At 43.2% G+C, this 17,926-nt stretch overlaps 1 protein-coding gene and 1 pseudogene across 1 annotated transcript; one reads left to right on the top strand and one right to left on the bottom strand.

The window, feature by feature from the left end:
* The first annotated feature begins 1,173 nt into the window (after positions 1 to 1,173).
* Positions 1,174 to 3,705, top strand: LOC125519069 (phospholipase A1-II 7-like). The gene is made up of 2 exons (XM_048683958.1): positions 1,174 to 1,975; positions 2,818 to 3,705. The coding sequence occupies exons 1-2, from the start codon at positions 1,271 to 1,273 to the stop codon at positions 3,412 to 3,414; spliced, it is 1,302 nt and encodes a 433-aa protein (XP_048539915.1). The 5' UTR covers positions 1,174 to 1,270; the 3' UTR covers positions 3,415 to 3,705.
* Positions 3,706 to 7,717: 4,012 nt separating this feature from the next.
* Positions 7,718 to 11,472, bottom strand: LOC125532910 (annotated as a pseudogene).
* Between the last annotated feature and the right edge of the window lie 6,454 nt (positions 11,473 to 17,926).

The raw sequence follows: 17,926 nt of genomic DNA, 5'->3' as shown, positions 1-17,926 counted from the left end.
TTAAACAATGATGCATCAATGCCAATTGTAATGATTGCTTTTATGCCGTCACACACAAATGGTTTAGGTCAACGCTTGATCGCAATGAAATGCAAACTGACAGATATTTGAACCTTGGTGAATTGATGGATATCAGTTGTACATCCTCCGGTCCTTTTTACTCCGCATTTAAGCTTTTTCTAAAGTCAAACTTCACAAAGTTTAACCATATTTATATTTGAAAATAACAATATTTATAATATAAAAGTTATATAATATAAAAATTAAATTCATGATGCATCAAATAATAATGACTTTGCATTGTGAATGTTTATATTTTTCCTATAATGTTGATCAAACTTTACGAAACTTGACTTCCGACAAATCTTATATGTAGAGTAAAATGGACCGGTGGGAGTAATTTTTTCAAAGAAATTCTAGTTTACATGAATTTTCTGAACACTTTGTATGTCTATGGTTTTTTTAGAATTATTTATGGAATTTTTACCTATGATCGGTTGTGTTATAGTTGTACTTCCTCCGTCCATGAATAAGTGTACATATAATTTTTTTAAGACAAGTTATGAAGTGTAGTAAAAAATGCATTAGAATGTGCAAGCCATCATCTCTCTTCTCTTTAATTACCCCACCCCGAATGAGCTGAGTGCAGGTAGAAAGTGAGGAGACCATGTGTTAAATGTCATTGGTCTTGATTATGATTATTGTGTGATGAAAAAGAAGCATTTTTTCTACTTTAAAATGCATTGTGAATGTAGAAGACTAGAAATACACTCTTTTATGAATAAATTTTAAATGTCAAACGTACACTTATTTGTGAACCAAAGGAGTATGTTGTATGTGAGGGACTTACTTCCGTCCCTTTTTGCTACTTAGGCACATGGGGTAGTGGGAACATGTCCCGGTGGTTGGAGGAATTCGTAATCCGTATTGCACAGGAAAATCTCTCCTAGCGGCTATTGCCTTGGGTGTTTCCTCCCCAACAAACTGATTTGAGCCCAGTGATTTCTTAAAAAAAAAGTATGCCAGCATCATGCAAAACTGGGAATGGCCACTTAACAGTAGGATATAGTACAGTGATTGACAGTAAGACTGAGAAGAAATAATATAAATACTGGAGCAAGTCACATGGTTCACACGGAAACGTCCTATAAGTACACGCCCAAGCTGAAGCAAAGAGGCCACAACACTAGCTAGCAGCCATACTTACTGGCACGCAGCCGATCGATCGAGAAGATCCATCGGATTAACACCCACCAGCAGCCCGCGCGCCATGTCGTTCCTCCCGATCCCATTGCCAATCGTTGGAGACATAGCCAGCAAGCTGCAGGACCAAGAGAAACCGCGTGGCAGCGGCACGACATCGGCGGCGGCGCCTATCGTCGGCACCGTGGCCAGCAGGTGGCTCGAGCTCCACGGTGAGAACTCGTGGAAGGGCCTCCTGGACCCTCTGGACCCGCACCTCCGCGCCACCATCATCTCCTACGGCGAGATGGTGCAGGCCACCTACGACGGGTTCAACACGGAGAGGCGCTCCCCGCACTGCGGCGCGTGCTTCTACGGCCACGACGACCTACTGGCCGGCGTAGGGGTGCCCCACCACGGCAACAACTACCAGGTCACCAAGTTCGTCTACGCCACCTCGTCGCTGCCACTCCCGGAGTCCTTCCTCCTGCTGCCGCTCCCGTCGTTGCCGGACGTGTGGAGCCGAGAGTCCAACTGGATGGGGTACGTGGCCGTGGCCACGGACGAGGGCGCCGCCGCGCTCGGGAGGCGCGACATCGTCGTGGCGTGGCGCGGCACCATCAAGAACCTGGAGTGGGTCAACGACCTCGACTTCACGCCCGTGCCCGCCACGCCCGTGCTGGGCTCCGCGGCGAGCCAGAACCGCTTTGCCGTCGTGCACCGAGGGTTCCTGTCCGTGTACACTTCAAGCAACAAGAGCTCCGAGTTCACCAAAACCAGCGCCAAAGATCAGGTAAGTAACGCGCCACAATGATGCAATTTTCATAAATGAGCGTTTGGTACGTCCAATAGATCAAACCGACCGTTATAAATAACAGTTTTGCTAAAGCATATCTAGATATGCTTCAAGTATTGCACATCTAAATTTTATAATAACTCTAGTTCTATCATATAAAAAGACAACACAGTCTTGACTAGACTGAAGCAAAGAGATTGACTATACGGAGGCAAGGCGACGATCTAACTAGACACAGCAAGTCAGTTTGACTATTGTTAATTTATGTCACTAAAAAATGCTAGAGATTTTCATTCGAAAAAAAATCCTTGAGATTTTTATCAAGGTTCAAAACACAGACAGGAAAATGTCAAAATTTGCCAGAAAAATAAGACATGATGGGCAACCATCAGACGAAAGATTTTCTGAGAGAGCCCAAAAACTTGGTTCCACGAGTGAAAGATATATGAAGTTAAATCTTATTGCAAATTTTTGTTGATAGCTTGTCAAGCTAACCACTTGGTAAAGAATGACTTATTGACCCGCAAAAAAGAACAAAATAATGACTTATTTACAGGCTAAACCATCCATCACCCAGGACAATTGAACGCGTCAGAAACGGAAGGATAACAAGTATAAAATGGTCTGCGTTAAAAAACTCGGGCAGCGCGTTATCCAAATGTTAAATTTATGCCTCAACGAAAGCGATGCCCTGCTGGCTGTGTGTACTTACCGTGCAACTTTGTTAATTCAGAAATAACTAATTTTTGGGCGACCTAGGGAATATCACACATGACTATTTTCAGGAAATGGTTTTCTCCCGGTTTCCTCCATTGACGCACATACACACATGCCTGCAGGTTCTCAAGGAGGTCAGGAGGCTTGTGGAGTTGTACAAGGACGAGGAGGTCAGCATCACCGTTTGCGGCCATAGCCTCGGTGCGTCGCTCGCCACCCTCAACGCCGTTGATCTGGTGTCTAGTGGCGCCAACAAACCCGAGAGCTCCACTAAATCGTTCCCTGTGACTGCTATCGTGTTCGCAAGCCCCCATGTCGGGGACCGCTTCTTTAGGTCGGCGTTCAACTCATTCCCAGACCTGAAGGCACTTCATGTGCAGAATGCTGGCGACATTGTGCCCATGTACCCACCTTTGGGATATGTGGATGTGGCCGTGGAGCTGACCATAAGAACAATCCGATCTCCGTATATGCGTATGCCGGCCACGGTGTTGACACTCCACAATCTCGAGTGCTACCTACATGGAGTGGCTGGGGAACAAGGCAGCGCTGGAGGGTTCAAGCTAGAGGTGGAACGTGATGTGGCGTTGGTGAACAAGGGTGCCGATGCGCTCACGAACGAGCACCCAGTGCCGGCAGAGTGGTGGGTCCCTAAACACAAGTTCATGGTCAAGGGGAAGGATGGACGATGGGCACTCCAAGACTTCAAGCACATCTGAGTTACTCCCATCGGCCATGGAGGGTGCATTATCCCTTGATGCGATTCATGGTGTCTTACTCCTTATGAAGGTTCTTAAATAAAAGCTACGGTTTGTTAATGTTCCTAGTATATTTACACTATTATGCAAACACAAGGACGGTAATACAAAATATAATATGTGTGACACATGAATATGGTGAAACACTTCCCATCAACAATCCTTTAGTGTTCTTCATACCAAATTTCTTCATGACATATGTGTATTTGGTTTCAAATATGAAGGTACCTTCCTTTGTTATCCTTATTTGAAGTTTGAGGAATTACTTCGACTTGGCCATCATGGACATCTCAAACTTGCTTTATATAAGTTTACCTAAAAGTGGGGTTAGTTGATATAAAGGTTATATCGTCCACAGATATTTGGCACACCAGAATTTCAATTTTAACTTTCTTAGTGAAGATTGTTGAGTCAATTCTCCCAATTTGAAAAATCTTTTAACAAGGAATCTCCTTACACATTCATCTCATGCCACGGGGGCTTGCTTTAGTCTTGCCTTGTGGATTTTTGTATGACTAGAGCCTTATGGAGTTTATAGGCATGGTGAGGCAATTTGAAGTTTTTAAAATTGCAAGGTTGTTTAACACAGACCAACATTTTGACTTTTACCATTTAAGGAAACACATTAAACATCTATTTGATGAAGAGTTTTATCATGGTTACTAGTATGAGCAAGAAAAATACAAATAGCTTCGATGTCTGCCAAGGTTTTCTCTATACATTAGCGCTTGAGGTCTCACCAAAGTCTAACCCATCAATTTGGGTTTACCCTTGAGCCATGAGGCTGAAGCATTCTACCCTCTCTGTGAGAGGGCTGCGTGGAATTTATTCATAGGATGGGGCTTATCCTATAGGCTACACACATGATTTGGGTACAAGCATGATTATCACATTATTGACAAAATAAAAATAGATTGAATCAGTACCATACGCTAGCAACCTAATGCTAACATCCTTACTAACTAAGCCTTGGTCGTGTTCTGGAAGCATGTGGAATCTTCTGGATAATATCTTCAAACCCCTGCCCTTATCACAGTTTTAGAACAATTGAGATTAGACTTCTCTTCTAAGTTCTTCGTGGCTAATGCCTGGGTAAATCCATGTACAATCTGATCTTATCAATGGATGAAATCGAATGTCCACTTGTTTGTTAACTACCCCTCTTCTCACAAAGTGAAAATCTATTCCAATATGTTTGGTTGTAGCATGAAATAAATGTCCGCATAATTTTTTAAAAAATATTCATGTGCTTAAAGAAAGTTCACGTAGGTTTAAAAGTTTTCACACATTAGTCCTCGTGTATTTGTCAAAAACATTTATTTATATTGCTAAAAGATAATTAAACAGAGAAAATAAAAGAAACGGACAATGAAACAAAGTGAAAAACAAACATTACAGAAAAATTTCCGCGCAGGAAAAACAGAAAAGTGTAAAAACCTCAGACTTTTATTTAAAAAAACAAGGCAAAACCTACGAAATGGGCTGGTCCACTCTATTGCTGCAAGAGCACATCGCTACCAATCCTTTATTTTCTAAATACTAGTAGAACGCTCGTCCCTTGCTACGAGTCAGAATGCATATAAATGAATCAAAAAAATAATTAAGATTGTCTCCAATGTCTAAGCTCATTTGTCTCTCGTGCCGTCGGGTGTATTCAGATATTGAACTAGGGCCCAATAGGCTCCCCAAAATTCAACCATCTGGACATTACTGGCTTCCTCAAATCCAGATCATGTGTGGGAAGAAATGTAGTTGTCCGCACTATCCGCCAAGTTATCCAACAACAAACAACCCCATGACGCATCCGTCTTTTTTCCTGTCGGACCCTCCCATTCCCGCTCGGTTTCGCGCCATGGAGCCCTCTCCTTTAAAACCGGATGACGCCCACCTCACATTCTTCATGGCGCTCTCTCTTCTTCACACCGTACTTTTCCATAGACTACCAAGGAGGAGGCCCCGCCAACCGCCCCGCTCTTCGACCTGATCCCCTACTCTGTGTTTGTGTCAACCCGCCACTATCGTCAAAGGAGACGAGCCGTGCACCATCTCGTGATGCCTCCCCGACTCAAGAAGGCAGATCCGATGTCTCCTGATCCATTTCCACGCTTTAAGACAAAGTTGAATGTCGTGCATCACCACGGGCAAAAATATGATGTTCATTGTTGGGCATGTAACTGATACGCTATCGTGTCCCTTATTAACTCCGGTAGCAACCAATGCATTTATCCTTCTATCCTAACCAAAAAATTTGTACGACTTGATGAAAAATATATATGAACCACTAGCTCATGCAATTTGTTGTAAAGCCGTCTATAATAAAATGCAATTTGTTGTAAAGCAATATATAATAAAATGCAGTTTGCCATATTTTCTAAACTAGAAATTTATTCCGCTCAGACAGCCGTAAATGAACAGACCAACCCCAACATCCATCATCTCTCTCACTCTTATCACAAAATCCACTAACTGGTGTTCTAAGTGAGCTGGTGATTGATGTCGTCGTGGTAGGCCAACAACAAGGGACAAGGGTAGCAACCGTCTTTCTATCTTAGTGCCAGTACCTCATGGTTCTATACTAGACCTACCCTTCATCCCGGGCTCTACCATTATGGCGACACACTCATGCATTGCCATGGAAAAAGAAACCTATGAATAGAAATGCCCGTCCAAAGCATGAAAAATGTGAATGTTTCTCTCCTCTTCCCTCCCTCGCCCACACATGCCTGATTCGTGATACAAATTTATGTATCTGTCAAAGAATAGCAAAAAAAGATTATCCTCAGTTTCTATCTCCTATACCTAAAAGTGCTTCTAGGTCATCAAATTTACCAATTATATGCTCCAATAAACCAAATGAAAGAGAGAGCATATCAAGTTGGGACCTTGAGTTTCCCTTCCACAAAAGTTGGATCCATGAGCTAAATACGACAACCTAAAGAGATAACATTCAAAATGTTTCGAGGTACTCAGAAAACCATCTAGAACCTAATAAACAAATATCTAGTTGAAATATAAATATTTGATTAATGTTGCATGGATACAACCAGCATTGCCACAGGACAAACAAGCGTATACGTTGTCAATTGTTCTAGTTAGAAATGTGTATTGAACTTGATATAATATGGTTTTCAATCATAGAGTGACAAGTATTTACTCTCACCCGCTTCTTTCTAGAGAAAAATGATGCAACCTAGTTTCTCCTAAAAATGAGACCAAGGTGTGGCATTGATACCATTTATAGCCCCTAACATGGCAACGCTGAGATGTGGGAGAACTTCAAAATAAAATGTTAAAAGCATGATTTATTAAGGATAGTCGTTCACATATTGGAACATAATTGAACAAACCAAGAAAGAACTTCAGCTCACGGGCAATTTGATGCATGGAGCTTCAAGCTTCACCAGCCAGGCGACGTGTTCTTCAGTTTTGTGCCACTTCATTGCCGCCTTGGAGTGGTAGCTTCCATCATATTCGCTGCCACGCAGACATATAATTAGTAGAGTGATGCGTGTTGGTTACAATAGCCACAAACAACGTAGCAATCGATATACCCTTTGCTAGATGACTTGCAAGCCAAGCAACTTGTGGATCAGAAGATGGTCGCATCTCAATGTCGAGCTTTAGTGTCAACATGCCATTGTGTTGTGCCATCAAGAAAAAGGACGGTCGCATGGCACTGCTATTGTGAAAAAACTGCATGCTAGCAACTAAATAGTACTAAGATATACCTCTTGGCTAGTTTAGCGGAGGATAGAATTCCAAAACAAACCAGAAAAAATCAAGAGGGCATTGCTTACCGTGTTTAGTAATTTTCTACTCAACTATAATCTCCAAACATTTCTTCAAGACATTATTTTCCAAGTCCAGCATTGCATTTTTTGAAGTATAAGAGACTCCATTCCAGCAATGTATCCCTTCCAACTGCGTTGTTCAGATATCATACACAAATATTTTCAGACATAACAGTTGATGTTGAAGCAGAAATCAGAATTCATGTTGACATGATAACATGTAATAGATGGACTTCACTCTCAAAGTACATGTGTGTACCTTTATTTCCATTCAGAGAAGTAGCTATCCAAACCAACATGTTGAAATCTTAGAGAAGATAAGGCTGAATCATATCATACCAGTATTAGCTCTAGGAACGAAGTAGAAATCACTATGTATTATCTACTCTGCTCTGTTTGGGTACTCCAAAATGTAGCGCAACTACCTAGTGATTTGTTGAGTGAAAGAAATAAGATAAATGCTACCAATTACATCACTTGGAAACATTGGGAAACATCACTAAATAAACATACTGGAGAATATACCCGAGTAATGGCACGTTGAGGATTACAAAGTGCAACCCCAACGACGTCGACATGGCCAGGAGCAGCCACAGATTGACCCATGGAGGCATCATGATCAGGCTTGTGTCCTGAGAGAGGGTGTTGAGAGAGTTCAACATCTTGATCGCCATGAGCGAGAGCGTAACCGCCTTCACTTTGCCAGACTGGAAGTAGCCGCAGGGGTTGTCGTCGAAGGTGAAAGTTCTAGCACCAGCACTGAAGGGCCGACTCTGGAGTTATCCCAACTAGTGCACTGGCCCCAATTAGAGAGTTGTGAGTAACTGACAAGTGTGTGGCCATCTCCAATGAGATCAATGCCCATGAAAGGTCCGTGGGTGTACCAGATGACATAGTTGCCGATGGTTGCAACCCCCACGAAAAGGCCAATGACCTACAAGTTATGTATGGTCGGTGAGAAAAATTAATCTCGAAAAGAAACAAATGCAGATGTTCCAAAAAGAGATAAAACAAATATGTGGTGATCATTTACCAGGCAACAGAACAAAATCCAGGGAGTAATCAGTGAGTCATCACTCCTCCTTAGTGGTTTCTTCCTCATGTCCTTGTCAGACAGATTGAAAGCCAAAGCAATTGCAGGGGGGCCATCAGTGATGAGATTTACCCATAGAAGTTCAACGGGTATCAACCCATCAGGATTACCCAAGGCAGAGGTAAGGAAAAGCTAACTTCATCAATGTTTAAGGTAATCATGTATCTGTAGCAGTGAAGCAAAGACCTTCGGAATACTAAAGGAACAAAAGGTTTTCCAACAACTGAATGTAAAATCTAGATAAAGTATGTGAGCAGTCCCAATAACGCAATCATGCTCTATTCAGGAACATCGGCTTTAGCAAGTCATATAGCACAAGCACAACACATGCAAGCAACCAAAATACTGCCAATGAGAAGGGGTAAAATGCTCTGAGTGCACAAACCTTATGAACGCTTTCATGTTGTTCTAAATAGATCTTCCTTCATCAACTGCAGCAACTATGGTACCGAAATTTTCATCAGCTAGTACCATGTCAGAAGCCTCTTTAGCAACCTAGAAAATAATGATTGTTCAGATAATGCCCCAAAATATAAGTTGAACAAAAAAATAGTTTTGCAGATATTAGTCTTTTCTTAGAACCTCTGAAGTCTTAGCAGAAAACTAAATGTTGTTTTACTGGTATAATTCAAACAATAATATTTGGTTAGCTTAAAAGCGGAAAAACTAGAGGGCAAGAGCTAACAATCTATACATTTCATAGGTTTATGAAATGGATAACTCAACCAGCTCACTACGGCTGCTAATGAACAACAGAAGAACTTACGTGGCATAAGCGGACACTCATACAAGTACATATAAAAGATTATCAACATATCCGACTTTAACGAGGGAGGGGAACTAATTATGAGGGCTTGACGGAAATAGAGCATGAAGGTTGGGTGCTTGTGAACCTGGGCTGCACATGGCAGCCTTGCGGTCCTACGCTCCTTGTAGGCGACGCCAGCGACCTCAGCAAGCGCCTCCACATTGCACTGCCAATTGGCATTGAGGAGTTTCACCTCACAAAGATACTGAGACCACAAGTTTCAAGACTTGTATGCGTAGCTGCGTGCCCCCTGCGTAGCCGCTCGAGTCATGCCCATGCCTCATGTGTGTTGCCGCCATCCGCAGTGGCCATGGCGGTGGTGAACTCCCACTGCTCCCAAGGTAGCCACCGAACTGTAAAAAGTCGAGGTGTGGAAGCGATGGAAGAGAAGAGTGTTTCCAATGAGCATGCATCAACTGCAAGTTGCATGGAGGAAGAGGAAGCAAAAGGAAGGAAATTTTCTTTAGGAGAGACAAGGAAAGAGGGGATTCCGTCCCGGTTTATTCTTAGCAGAGACGATAAAAGGGGACGACCCCAAGTGAAACATGGTGAGTATGGACAAGGAAAGAATCAGAAAGGAAGATATGATATGGTACTAACAAGGACACAAATTGAAGGGCATGAAAAATAAGAAACCCGGAAATAAGAGAAGATGGCGCAGGGTGAAAAGAATTGGAAAGGAAGATGCGCTCCTTTGAATGATCGAAGCATGTTGCGGTTGTATATGATTGTGGCGATTGTGATATGGTTGGTTGTTGTTGTATATGGAAGGTTTGATTTTTTTGGGCATGGACGGTCTGTTGAGTAAAGAAATCCATGGTGGTGGTCGTTGAAAGAAAACCGGTGGGAGGAGGATCGAGGGGGTCTTATCGATCGATGGTGAATGCAGGAACGAGCGAACAACCTATGTACTGCCCCTTTAGGAGTAGAGATAGTCGCAACTCACTATTTAATTTTAGTCTTTATAAAATAATGCATTATCACCAAGTTGTGCATAATAGTTTTCTACATTCCTTTATTTATGGAAACATGGCACCTCATTAACCCATGCATGTTCTTTCTTTAAGGAACCAAGTCACGCAAAATACTGTAACATTACTTTTAGTTTATTTAGCATTTATTTATGCCTTTTTGAACAAGATTCCTGCATCAATGCGTGAGATAACGTCTAGTTCCCCCCAAAATTTAAGGGTAAAATAGAGTGGCAAAAGGCACACAGAGTGCGCTATGGCCCGAGGAGCATTACCGTTTCTGCCGATTTTCTTAAGATGTTGTTCTGTAGCGTGGGTTTGTTCATTTTTTTCATTTTAGTACCATTGTTTTTTGCTTTTCTCTGGTTTTTCTGGTTTCCTTTGGGACGCCCGAATAATTAAGCTATAGTGATCCCCTCCTAACGGTGCCATGTCATCGCAATTAATTTGCTAAACCTCACTTTGATCCAAACCCGATTCAAATTCAAATTCCAAGTGAAATTATTATTTGAATTAACGGTTAAACAAAAATGTTCGGTGGGTTGCAAATATTCACTAAAGAGTTATCATGTAGAAACCAACATTATTGGGAACTCTAAAAATGCCCCTAGCTATTTTGGTATTGACCCAACATCACCTACCAATCACCTTTAAATTCAAAACAAAATCAAATGAATTCTAATAGAACCCAAACTTTTTGTGCCACTCTTAGCTATTGTGTTAGATTTAAGTGCAAAGTTTAGTTCAAAGAAAAAATCATTTGGTGGCCCAACTTGATGCAAGACAGTAGAAGAAAATACAAATTAGCAAAGAGAATTAGAAAAACTAAAGTCAATGTGCACTTTGGCCCAACACCCCACACTGAAGCCCACCCCACCTCCATTTTCCTCTACCTCCAGCTACAGGGAGAAACAAGGAGGACGTGGAGGGCATCCATGGCGCCTAGGCACGTGCCGGCCATCCCACGGCTCCCCCGATGGTTAAAACGGCGTTGACCCCCCCCTTCCCAGAAACCCTAGCTACACTCCCCCTCTCTCCCCAGATCCCCCCTTCCCCCTCCTCACCTGACGCGCCCGTTTCTGTCGCCGCACCACCACCGCGGCCACCGCCATCCCCGAGGCGCCCCCGACGTGTCTCGCCGCATCGCCATGCCTAGGAGGAGCATGCCGTCGTCCTCTTCATCCACGCAGAGCGCCATCACCTAGGACGCCATGGAGCCATCACCTTGTTCTTCTTCCCCGTCGGCCGTCACACACCTCGCCGTCGATTCACCTTGCTCCGGCCCGTCCCCGGCTTCCCCGACGCGCCCACGAGCTCCGTGGTGAGCTCCTCGGCCAATTCCCCCTGTTCCCCCATAGTTTCAGTCGCCGTAGGCCATCGCCCATCGTCCCGCCGCTGCTGCTTTGCTCTGCCAGCTGTTGTTTTTGCTAACCGCTACTGCTGCTGCCTCAATCACTACACCGCTGCTTGTTGCTTGCCGTTGCTCGCGCCCCGCCCGCGTCCGTTGCCGCCGCCGCTCCTCTACTGCGTTGTGTTGTCGCTGCGGCCCAGCACATGCCGGCACGCCGCGACCGCGCTGACCGCACCCACCAGCTGTTGCGGCCGCACCCTGCCTCGCTGCCCTGCGCGCTCGCCGTCCTCTACCCCGCACCATACACAACCTCCGTCGCCGAGCCCCGCCCGCTGCGTCTCCCCTGGCCGCTCGCCCAGCTCGCCGTGCTCACCAGCTGTCGGTCGCATCCGCCGTGCGTGCCCTGCCTCACCTTCGCTTGCGGTTCCCCTGGCTGCGCCCCGCTCGCCCCCTCCCGTTCTGCTGGCCACCGGCGCCCCGCCGCCCGCCTGCGCCGCACCCACCCCGGGCCGTTCCACCTGCTCGCCGCCCCCACCGGCTCCGTCCGCGTCGTCGCCGCTCGTGCCTCGTCCCCCCCCCTGCTGCTCTGTTTAGCTCGGCACCGCGGCCCTACTCCACCGCGGTCGCCTGCCTCTGTCGGCCGCGCCCCTGCTAGCCACGCCTCGCCTGGCCTCGCCGTAGGCTACGCTCGGCCGCCGGGGCCCGAGCTGCTCCTGGGGTCGTGCGTGGTTCGGTCTCCATGGCCGCCCACGCCCGCCCCGTTAACCCGCCCCGCCCCGCTAACCTTGTGCCACTGCCAGCGGGCCCCAGCGCCCTGGCCCTAAACAAAAAAAGATTTCCAAAATTGATAATGATACGTCTCCAACATATCTATAATTTTTTATTGTTCCATGCTATTATATTATCAACTTTGGATGTTTATGGGCTTTATTATACACTTTTATATTATTTTTGGGACTAACCTATTAACCTAGAGCCCAGTGCCAGTTTCTGTTTTTCCTTGTTTTAGAATATCGCAGAAAAGGAAAATCAAACGGAGTCCAATTGACCTGAAACTTCATGGAACTTATTTTTGGAAGGAAAGCAACCCGGAAGACTTGGAGTCCACGTAAGGGAAGCAACGAGGAAGCCACGAGGCAGGGGGCGCGCCCACCCCCTGGGCGCGCCCTCCACCCTCGTGGGCCCCTCGTGGCTCCCCTGGCGTACCTCTTCCTCCTATATATCTCCATATACCCTAAAACGATTGTGGAGCACAATAGATCGGGAGTTCCGCCGCCAGAAGCCTCCGTAGCCATCAAAAACCAATCTAGACCCGTTCCGGCACCCTGCCGGAGGGGGAATCCTTCTCCGGGGGCCATCTTCATCATCCCGGTGCTCTCCATGACGAGGAGGGAGTAGTTCTCCATCGGGGCTGAGGGTATGTACCAGTAGCCATGTGTTTGATCTCTCTCTCTCTCTCGTGTTCTTGATTTGGCATGATCTTGATGTATCGCGAGCTTTGCTATTATAGTTGGATCTTATGTTTCTCCTCCCCCTCTACTCTCTTGTAATGGATTGAGTTTCCCCTTTGGAGTTATATTATCGGATTGAGTCTTTAAAGATTTGAGAACACTTGATGTATGTCTTGCCGTGCGTATCTGTGGTGACAATGGGATATCACGTGATTCACTTGATTTATGTTTTGGTGACCAACTTGCGGGTTCCGCCCATGAACTTATGCATAGGGGTTGGCACACGTTTTCGTCATGATTCTCCGGTAGAAACTTTGGGCACTCTTTGAGGTTCTATGTGTTGGTTGAATAGATGAATCTGAGATTGTCTGATGCATATCGTATAATCATACCCATGGATACTTGCTACCTTGCTGTTTTTATATTTTCAGATTACAAAAACCATTATCTACAGTCCATATACCACTTGTATCACCATCTCTTCGCCGAACTAGTGCACTTATACAATTTACCATTGTATTGGGTGTGTTGGGGACACAAGAGACTCTTTGTTATTTGGTTGCGGGGTTGCTTGAGAGAGACCATCTTCATCCTACGCATCCTACGGATTGATAAACCTTAGGTCATCCACTTGAGGGAAATTTGCTACTGTCCTACAAACCTCTGCACTTGGAGGCCCAACAACGTGTACAAGAAGAAGGTTGTGTAGTAGACATCAAGCTCTTTTCTGGCACCGTTGCTGGGGAGGTTAGCGCTTGAAGGTATATCTTTAGATCTTGCAATCGAATCTTTTTGTTTCTTGTTTTATCACTAGTTTAGTCTATAAAAGAAAACTATAAAAATGGAATTAAGTTTGCCTCATATGCTTCATCTTTTTAATATCTTTCGTGAGTATGATGGAAAGGAAAATTGTGCCAAAGTGTTAGAAGAAGAATGCATTAAAATATTTGGCACTAAATATTTGAATGATGAGCATGATTGTAATGTTGTTAGCATGAATTCCTTTAATATCCATGATGCTAATCATATGCAAAGCCACAAGCTTGGGGAAGCTATGTTTGATGAAGATGATATTTTTTGTCCCCCAAGCTTTGATGAGAAAATTTACTATGATGAAAGCATGCCTCCTATCTATGATGATTATTGTGATGACACGTATGCCTTAAAGAATAATGATAACAATGAAACTTGTCATCTTGATTTCAATTTTCAATCCCATGATAGTTACTTTGTTGAGTTTGCTCCCACTACTATTCACGAGAAGAAATTTGCTTATGTGGAGAGTAATAAAAATTCTAGGCTTGTAGATCATGAAAAGAATGCTTTGTGTGATATTTATATTGTTTAATTCATTCATGATGCTACTGAAAATTATTATGAGGGAGGAACATATGCTTGTAGGAATTGCAATTATATCAAGTTTCCTCTCTATGTGCTTAAAGTTTTGAAGTTATGCTTGTTTTACCTCCCTATGCAAGTTGATTCTTGTTTCCACAAGTTGTTTGATCACAAAATCCCTATGCATAGGAAGTGGGTTAGACTTAAATGTGCTAGTCATATTCTTCATGGTGCTCTCTTTATGTTACAATTCTTATCTTTTATGTGAGCATCATTGAAATCATCATGCCTAGCTAGGGGCGTTAAACGATAGCGCTTGTTGGGAGGCAACCCAATTTTATTTTTTGTTCCTGTTTAGTAATAAATAATTCATCTAGCCTCTGTTTAGATGTGGTTTTATTCTTTTAATTAGTGTTTGTGCCAAGTAGAATCGTTGGGAAGACTTGGGGAAAGTCTTTGCGATCATGCTGTAAAAAAACAGAAAATTTAGCGCTCATGAGAATTGCTGCCATTTTCTATTGGAGAGTGCTATTTAGTTAATTCTTTTTGAAGATGATTAATAGATAAATTCCTCAGGTCCAGAAATTTATTTTAGAATGTTTGGGGTTCCATAAGTATACGTTTGATCCAGATTACTACAGACTGTTCTGTTTTTGACAGATTCTGTTTTCGATGTGTTGTTTGCTTATTTTGATGAATCTATGAGTAGTATCGGAGGGTATGAACCATAGATAAGTTGGAATAAAGTAGATATTACACCAATATGAATTTAGAATGAGTTCACAACAGTACCTAAGTGGTGATTTATTTTCTTATACTAACGGAGCTTACGAGTTTTCTGTTAAGTTTTGTGTTGTGAAGTTTTCAAGTTTTGGGTAAAGATTCGATGGACTATGGAATAAGGAGTGGCAAGAGACTAAGCTTGGGGATGCCCATGGCACCCCAAGATAATCAAGGACAACCAAAAGCCTAAGCTTGGGGATGCCCCGGAAGGCATCCCCACTTTCGTCTCCGTTCATCGGTAACTTTACTTGGAGCTATATTTTTGTTCGTCACATGATATGTGTTTTTCTTGGAGTGCCATTTTATTTTCTTTTGTTTTGCTTGCTGTTTGAATAAAATACCAAGATCTGAAATTCGTAAATGTTAGAGAGTCTTCACATAGTTGCATAATTATTCCACTACTCATTGATCTTCACTTATATCTTTCGAAGTAGTTTGTTGTTGCTCTAGTGCTTCACTTATATCTTTTTAGAGCATGGTGGTGGTTTTATTTTGAAGAAATAGATGAACTCTCGTGCTTCACTTATATTATTTTGAGAGTCTTTAGAACAGCTTGGTAATTTTCTTTGGTTATGAATTTAGTCCTAATATGATGGGCATCCAACAGGGGTATAATAAAACTTTCATATAAAGTGCATTGAATACTATGAGAAGTTTGATACTTGATGATTGTTTTGAGATATGAAGATGGTGATATTAGAGTCATGCTAGTGAGTAGTTGTGAATTTGAGAGATACTTGTGTTAAAGTTTGTGATTCCCGTAGCATGCACGTATGGTGAACCGTTATGTGATGAAGTCGGAGCATGATTTATTTATTGATTGTCTTCCTTATGAGTGGCGGTCGGGGACGAGCGATGGTGTTTTCCTACCAATCTATCCCCCTAGGAGCATGCGCGTAGTACTTTGTTTCGATAACTAATAGATTTTTGCAATAAGTATGTGAGTTCTTTATGACTAATGTTGAGTCCATGGATTATACGCACTCTCACCCTTCCACCATTGCTAGCCTCTCTAGTACCGCGCAACTTTCGCCGGTACCATAAACCCACCATATATCTTCCTCAAAACAGCCACCATACCTACCTATCATGGCATTTCCATAGCCATTCCGAGATATATTGCCATGCAAATTTCCACCGTTCCGTTTATTATGACACGCTTCATCATTGTCATATTGCTTTGCATGACCAAGTAGTTGACATCGTATTTGTGGCAAAGCCACCGTTCATAATTTTTCATACATGTCACTCTTGATTCATCATAATCCCGGTACACCGCCGGAGGCATTCATATAGAGTCATATTTTGTTCTAAGAATCGAGTTGTAATTCTTGAGTTGTAAGTAAATAAAAGTGTGATGATCATCATTATTCGAGCATTGTCCCAGTGAGGAAAGGATGCTGGAGACTATGATTCCCCCACAAGTTGGGATGAGACTCTGGATGAAAATAAATAAATAAAAGAGGCCAAAGAAGCCCCCACAAAAGAGAAAAGAGGCCATAAAAAAGAGAAGGCCCAAATAAAAAAATAAAAAAATGAGAGAAAAAGAGAGAAGGGGCAATGCTACTATCCTTTTACCACACTTGTGCTTCAAAGCAGCACCATGATCTTCATGATAGAGAGTCTCCTATGTTGTCACTTTCATATAGTAGTGCGAATTTTTCATTATAGAACTTGGCTTGTATATTCCAATGATGGGTTTCCTCAAAATGCCCTAGGTCTTCGTGAGCAAGAGAGTTGGATGCACACCCACTTAGTTTGTTTTTGAGCTTTCATACACTTATAGCTCTAGTGCATCCGTTGCATGGCAATCCCTACTCACTCACATTGATATCTATTGATGGGCATCTCCATAGCCCGTTGATACGACTAGTTGATGTGAGACTATCTTCTCCTTTTTGTCTTCTCCACAACCACCATTCTATTACACCTATAGTGATATGTCCATTGCTCACGCTCATATATTGTGTGAAGATTGAAAAAGTTTGAGAACATCAAAAGTATGAAACAATTGCTTGGCTTGTCATCGGGGTTGTGCATGATTTAAATATGTTGTGTGGTGAAGACGGAGCATAGCCAGACTATATGATTTTGTAGGGATAACTTTCTTTGGCCATGTTATTTTGAAGAGACATAATTGCTTAGTTAGTATGCTTGAAGTAATATTATTTTTATGTCAATATTAAACTTTTGTCTTGAATCTTATGGATCTAAATATTCTTGCCACAATAAAGAGAACTACATGGATAAATATGTTAGGTAGCATTCCACATCAAAAATTCTGTTTTTATCATTTACCTACTCGAGGACGAGCAGGAATTAAGCTTGGGGATGCCGATACGTCTCCTACGTATCTATAATTTTTGATAGTTCCATGCTATTATATTATCAACTTTGGATGTTTATGGGCTTTATTATACACTTCTATATTATTTTTGGGACTAACCTATTAACCTAGAGCTCAGTTCCAGTTTCTATTTTTCCTTGTTTTAGAGTATCGCAGAAAAGGAAAATCAAAAGGAGTCCAATTGACCTGAAACTTCACAGAACTTATTTTTGGAAGGAAAGCAACCCAGGAGACTTGGAGTCCACGTAAGGGAAGCAACGAGGAAGCCACGAGGCAGGGGGCACGCCCACCCCCCTGGGCGCGCCCTCCACCATCATGGGCCCCTCGTGGCTCCCCTGACGTACCTCTTCCTCCTATATATCTCCACATACCCTAAAACAATCAGGGAGCACAATAGATCGGGAGTTCTGCCGCTAGAAGCCTCCGTAGCCATCGAAAACAAATCTAGACCCGTTCCGCACCCTACCGGAGGGGGAATCCTTCTCCGGTGGCCATCTTCATCATCCCGGTGCTCTCCATGACAAGGAGGGAGTAGTTCTC

The sequence above is a fragment of the Triticum urartu genome, chromosome 1, assembly GCF_003073215.2.
Source record: "Triticum urartu cultivar G1812 chromosome 1, Tu2.1, whole genome shotgun sequence".
NCBI classification, from domain to species: Eukaryota; Viridiplantae; Streptophyta; class Magnoliopsida; order Poales; family Poaceae; genus Triticum; species Triticum urartu.
Note: the sequence above shows the minus strand (reverse complement) of the source record. Positions and strands in the feature narration are given on the sequence as shown.

What these genes read in the sequence shown, in the direction of transcription:
- LOC125519069 (XM_048683958.1), top strand. Translation starts at nt 1,271, where the DNA reads ATGTCGTTCCTCCCGATCCCATTGCCAATCGTTGGAGACATAGCCAGC. An exon ending in AAACCAGCGCCAAAGATCAG is followed by an intron (nt 1,976 to 2,817) that starts GTAAGTAACGCG and finishes ACATGCCTGCAG; the next exon opens with GTTCTCAAGGAGGTCAGGAG.